This window comes from Microtus ochrogaster, chromosome 21 (assembly GCF_000317375.1).
Source record: "Microtus ochrogaster isolate Prairie Vole_2 chromosome 21, MicOch1.0, whole genome shotgun sequence".
NCBI lineage: Eukaryota > Metazoa > Chordata > Mammalia > Rodentia > Cricetidae > Microtus > Microtus ochrogaster.
In genome coordinates this window covers 3,566,066-3,572,167 of record NC_022022.1, presented here as the reverse complement: position 1 = coordinate 3,572,167, position 6,102 = coordinate 3,566,066, and the positions used below count along the sequence as shown (strand labels likewise).

The 6,102-nt window shown below is 51.3% G+C and overlaps 1 protein-coding gene across 2 annotated transcripts in view; it reads right to left on the bottom strand.

The window, feature by feature from the left end:
* Positions 1-529: 529 nt before the first annotated feature.
* Psmd4 (proteasome 26S subunit, non-ATPase 4) overlaps positions 530-6,102 on the bottom strand; it is an 8,804-nt gene continuing 3,231 nt past the window's right edge. Inside the window, exons 2-10 of one of the 2 annotated variants that reach the window (XM_005356997.3) lie at positions 4,587-4,727; positions 3,468-3,582; positions 2,736-2,822; positions 2,473-2,541; positions 2,113-2,328; positions 1,711-1,828; positions 1,461-1,592; positions 1,301-1,368; positions 530-815 (exon numbers count right to left, since the gene is read on the bottom strand). In XM_005356997.3, coding sequence (XP_005357054.1) covers positions 645-815; positions 1,301-1,368; positions 1,461-1,592; positions 1,711-1,828; positions 2,113-2,328; positions 2,473-2,541; positions 2,736-2,822; positions 3,468-3,582; positions 4,587-4,727 — 1,117 coding nt within the window. In that variant the 3' untranslated portion in view covers positions 530-644. The remainder of the gene's footprint in view (positions 816-1,300; positions 1,369-1,460; positions 1,593-1,710; positions 1,829-2,112; positions 2,329-2,472; positions 2,542-2,735; positions 2,823-3,467; positions 3,583-4,586; positions 4,728-6,102) is intronic. The other variant, XM_005356998.3, reaches the window with a different exon arrangement.

Genomic DNA, 6,102 nt, shown 5'->3' with positions numbered 1-6,102 from the left:
TCAGAGATCCACCTGCCAGGATTAGCCAGGATTAAAGCTATGTGCCACGACCACCTGGCCCATATACAAATTCTCATTAGGTTTTCATGGTAACTGCCTTTACTTGCTGAGCAATCTTTCCAGACCCCTCATAATTCTCTTTTGAGCCAAACATGGTTGGTTGTTCATACCCTTAATCCCAGCAAACTGGGAGGCAGAGGCTGGTGGAGCTCTGAGTCTGAGGTCAATGCAGTATACTTAATGAATACATAGTGAGACCTTGTCTCAAAAATAAAAACACATAACTAATAGTTCTTTGACCTATCAGACATGGACTGTTCGTCCCTAGACTGCCACCACGGTGTTATTCTCTAGTCACCTCAGTGGCCCTGGGATCCAATAGTGGAGCCACAGCAATGCTTCTCCTAGTGACAAAGGAAAGGAGCCTGAGGAACCGTCAGGGCTGGGACGAGAAGGAGCTGTCTGCAGCGCAGAGGTGGCAGGCACTCCTTCTAGCCAACTCCTTGCGTGCACTATTTGAAGCAAAGGGAAAAACTTGCCAAGCTTTATTCAGGTTGTAAAGTCTGCAGACAGCACATCTACGTCTATAGCCAACCCCGTCTTCACAGTCCCCTGGGCAGACTCAGCCAGCCCTCCCTCCAGGCTCACTTCTTGTCTTCCTCTTTCTTGTCCTTCTTGCCATCCTTGGTGGCCTGGGAGGCTAGAGAGCCCATTGCATTCCGAATGGCTTCGTTGTTGGGATCCACGCCGGGAAGGTTCTCCAGGACACTCTGAAGGAACTCTGGGTCTTGCATCACATCGTAGTCGTCCTCCTCCTGAAAAAGGCACATGAGCGGGGGCACACGGGCAGCAGAGCGCTCAGGGAAGGGGCTGCGGGGGCCGGGTGTGCCACCAAGGGAAGGAAAGGCTCTAGTAAGCAAGACCCGTGTCCATAATGGCATGGGCACTAACGGACAACACAGAAGCAGGAGAACTCTGCTAACGGAGCGCAGAGGGTAAAGCCACCACCACATGCAGCTTTCTTGCTGGGAAACGCCAACACTCCTGTCCCCCAGACCCTCTCGGGAGGACTCCATAGACTTCAATCCAGATCAATCCCACTAGAAAATTCCAGGACAATAGAATGCTTCTCCAACTCACTATTCCCCTGGCAAGGTTTACACAGAAGAAAACACACATCTATGTGTTTCCTTCTGTTCCTCAGAGAACTCATCTGTGAAATGCTAGGGAGGGAAGCCTCAGCCCTAAAAGGCTGGGATCTCAAACATGACTGGATCCAAGGATCAGTGCCGGCTCTCACCTTCACAGGCTCAGAGGTGTCCATGGCTGAGCTAGCATCGATGTCAGCTGACTCTGTTTGGCCGAACTCTGAGGAAAGGAGAATGGCAGTCTCTGTTCAGGGCCTTCTCCTCACCCCAACCTCAGCCCTGCCCGGGACTTTGAACACAGGCCCTACTCACCTGCTCCCTGCAGCGACATCTGCATGGCGTAGGCAATCTGCTCCTCCTCAGTCATGCTGCTTAGGTCAGGAAGCCCAGCACGGCCAAACTCCTGCTGGCTGATGGTCATCTTCAGGAGGGCATCGTCCGAGTCTGGGAAAGAACAGAAGGGCAAGGAAGACCTAGTGAACATCCCACAGGGCTGGCTGTGCCACTACCCAAGCCTAGCTTAAAATGGCTACACCCTCAGGCCCGGGACTTCAGAATCCACCTCTTTCACCTTCAGTCCCAGACGTTGCAATTCCAGCCTCGGCGGCAGAGGCTGCAGCAGCCCGCCGTGCCTCTTCCTCCTGCCGCTGCCGCTGCTCTTCCATAGAAACACGAAGAGCCTGGAAAAGAGAAGACAAGATGGACTCCTGGGGCACTGCTGTGGCTGGAGAACACAGGAGCGCACCCTCTGGTTTATCGTCATCGCAGGAAGAGAACTGCGGAGAGATGAGAAGGGAAATGGAAGCAGCAGGAGAGGGCCTGGGGCGTCACCAGGAAAAGGAACAAGCCAGAGCCCTGCAGACAGAGCTAAGAGAAGGAAAGGATGGCATGGGAGTGCCCAGGATGACCCAGCCCACGAGCTGGGCATCTACAGAGAGAACAGACCAGGGCAGCATCTGCTTACTAGAGCCAACTCAGGGTCAGCACTGGGGTCTACTCCAAACTCGAAGTCACTGGCACCGAGCCCCAGCATGGCACCGCCTTCACCAGCTAGAATAGGAGAACTGATGAGGGCATCAGCCAAGCTGGGCCCAGGGGGCACTGTCACCAGGTGTGATCCGGTTCCGTCCTTGCCATTCAGTGTGTTCACAAAGGCCGTCAGCTTCTCTGTGTTCACCTCCTGCGGGGCAGAGAGCACAAGACAGACCCCTCCTTCACTCACTGCTCCCAGCAGTCTCCAGAGTCCCAGGGCCTCTACTCCAGGAAAGGACGGTCCTGTTCATAACCAATGGATCAGATCCCATGCTCTACAATCCAGACTTACCTCTTCCCCAAAATTGATGATGTCAACGTTCACTTTTTCTTTCTTGAGGCGTTTGGCTAGTTTTACCAGCTGAGAAGAAAATAAGAAAACCAAGAAATTGATTCTATATATTAAGCACCGAACTTGCCTCACAAAACACACAGAAATTCAGCAGCCGACCAAAGGTCGACACAAGACTGAAATCAGACATCCACCTTTCCCCCAGATTCTAAGTAGGTGGGGACATTCCCAAATGCAGGCTCTGCCTGAGGCCGCAGACTCACATCCTTCTCCTGGTCCTCCACGGGGCTCCCCACGAAGGCGATGATGCGCATCTTATGATTCTTGCCCTGCCGGTGCTTCAGGGCCAGCTTGGAAAGCAAAAGAAGTTCCCATCAACCACAGGAAGCATCAGCTCCTCCCTGTGTCCCCTGCCCCTCCTCTTCCTTCCATCACGGTCACGTTGACCATCACGCAGATCAGGCCTCCCTCACATCCCTCACGGTCCTCCTGTCTCACCCTGTCTATACTGAGTAAGCGTGCTCTAGGTCAGTGCTTCTTGGGTTGAGGGTCGAGTGACCTTTTCACAGGGGTCATTAAGACCACTGGAAGCCGGGCGGTGGTGGCGCACGCCTTTAATCCCAGCACTTGGGAGGCAGAGACAGGCGGATCTTTGTGAGTTCGAGACCAGCCTGGTCTACAAGAGCTAGTTCCAGAACAGGCTCCAAAACCACAGAGAAACCCTGTCTCGAAAAACCAAAAAAAAAAAAAAAAAGACCACTGGAAAACACAGGTATTTACAGTACAGTTCGAAAGAGTAGCAAAATTACAGCTATGAAGCAGCAACACAAATAACTGTGTGGTTGGTGTCCTCACAACATGAAGACCTGTCGCAGTGTGAGGGGCTGAGAACCACTGTTCTAGGCCATCTCTCGTCTTGCTCTATCCAGCTCTAGATTACAGTTCTCAAGAAAAATGAGCGCTGATCCTCACAGCAGGGAGGCGGCAGGACTCACGTGGGCCACACGAATGCCGGTGCAGAAGGTGATCTTGCCCTTGGGCTGGACAGTATGGAGCTTGGAGAGGATGCGGCCAGTGTCAGGCGTGAGTGTGGTCAGCACTTCACAGTCACTAGGTGAGAGCAAAGCATTTTGGTGAGCTCAGACACACAGTGCCTCCCGACCGCTCCCACTCCTCTTTTCTTTTGGGGGATTTCTCGAGACAGGGTTTCTCCGTGTAGTCCTGGCTGTCCTGGAACTTGTCTGCAGACCAGGCTGGACTCAAACTCAGAGATCTGCCAGCCTCTGCATCCTGAGTACTGAGATTAAAGGTGTGTGCCACCATCACCTGGCTATTCATGTTTTCTTTAGAGACCTTAAAAACAACTTTTATCATTTTTAAGATAGAGTCTCCTGAAGGACAAAATGGTACAAGCCTTTAATCTGCACTGGGGAGGCAGAAGCAGCAGATCTGAGTCTGATACCAGCCAAGGCTATATGAGACCCTGTCTCAAAAAAAAAAAAAGAGCTGACAATATAGCTCATTGGTTAAAAGCACTTACTGCTCTTATAGAGGCTCCAGCTTCATTTCCCAGCACCCAAACTCCAGTTTCAGAGAACCTGAACCCCTTTTCTGAACCCTGTGGGCACCATGCATGCCCATGGTGCATATACATAGATGCAGGACAAATATTCATATACATAAAATACAAAACAAATAAACTTTAAACAAGAAAAAAAGAAAATCCCAAAGGTTGGGGCTGGAGCTAAGCGGCAGAGCCCTCGCCTCGCACAAAGGAGACTGGGGTCACCTTTAGCATCAAAATGACAAGAAAAAGTTAAAAGCTGAGCATAGTGGTGCAGGCCTGGGAGACAAGAGGAGGTCCACCCAAGTCCAAGGCAGCCTGAGGCACACAGCAAGTCTGAAGACAGCCAGGGCAGAGGGAAAAACCTGTGTGTGGGGGGGAGGGGGCTAGTAAATCCTCCCTACCCAACAGGCTGTGCTGACCACGGGAGGAAGGGAAAACACGGGGAAGGGTAAAAACAGCCTGTACTACCAACATAAGGTCAGCCACCTATAGACCCAACATGGCAACACCACCCACCTTCAGAGCCCCACTCCTGGGTCCCACGTACTTGGCCAGGGTGATGAGGCCCACGTTATTCTCAGGATTGCTTCGAGTCTTTGAGTGACACACGATGTTGACAGCATCCTGTTGGGCCTGCAGCCGGGTGGGAAGGAAGTCTCCATTCCGCATGTACTCACTGTTGTCCACACTGTCAAGACGAGGAGAGGGGGACACAACAATGGAGGATCCCCCAAAACATATTCTACAGATAGGGGACCCTTCAACACCTCCTGCCAAACACGCTGTGACACAGCAGTGGCTTTCAGGCTTAGAACGCAGGGTCACCTGGAACTCTTTCTATCTTAACAGAGCACACAAGCCAGGCGCAGCAGCACACAGCTCTAACCCTAGAACTCCGAAGATGGAGCTAGGAGGATCAAGAGTTCATGGCAAGCCTTAACTACATTATAAGTTTGAGGCCAATCTGGGCTATATGAGACCCGGTAAAACAAAACAAAAAACCCAAGATCTAGATAATATGAAATATAGACTCTGGCTTCCCTGCCTTTTGGTTTGGGGGTGGAGGTATCAGTCATACAATCTACTATTGAGCCACACATCCCTGGTCCGGGACCAACTCTTGATGACCCTTAAGGTCTCGAAGAGTTCTACCAGCCACTGACACCTGTGTTCAGGGAAGAGCGCAGTGCCCAGAACAAGGTACTTTCCTCGAAAGCAAAACTGGCTCAGTGATAACTTTTTCCACCTCATAAAGCTTTACCTGATAATAACTAGAACCACAAATGGTAGGGGGTGATTTATTGGATATCAGGTGGTGCTGAGACACAGGCTCTTCTCATTCTGCCACTTAACTTTCTGACAACTGCATTTGTGTGTATGGTTGTCTGTCTCTGTGTGTGTCCTCAGACCCTGTGAAGCCAGGAGCGGGTACTGGATGAGCCAGAACTGGAGTTAGACGGTTGGAAACAACATACTGCTGGGAATTGAAGCTGTATCCCATGTAAGAGCAGCCCGTGCTCTCTGAGCACTAAATATCACTCTACCCCTGGGTAATTTTTTCTCTGAGAAAGTTGCTTCTTTCTCGAAGGTCCGGTTACTTCACTCTTTCATTTCATTTATTACTTGGAGGGCAAGACAAGTATGTGGCAAATGCTTGCCACAGCATGCATACGCAAGTCACAGGACAACTTTTGGGAACTGGGTCTCTCCTCCCAGGGTTCCACAGCTTCAACAGGTCAAATAAAGTAGCAAGTCCAAAAAAATAAGAACAATAGAGGCTTTCGGCACGGTTTGGATGGAACAGCTCAGAGCAAGGGCTGTGGGCAAGACCAACGAGCGGCTGAGGGGGGTGGGCAGACCACGAAAGGGAGAGGGGGAGAAAAGTGACAGCGACCAAAGCCGCTGCACTGCGGAGTGACTACCGAAGGAAAACACACCCCACCACCCATGCATGTACCCCTTAAAACGCCACTGTTAACGTCAGTCCCAGTATTCCAGAGGCAGGACAGCTACAGGGAACTCCAAGTGGGGCTACACAGCAAGATCTTTTTTTTTTTTTTTTT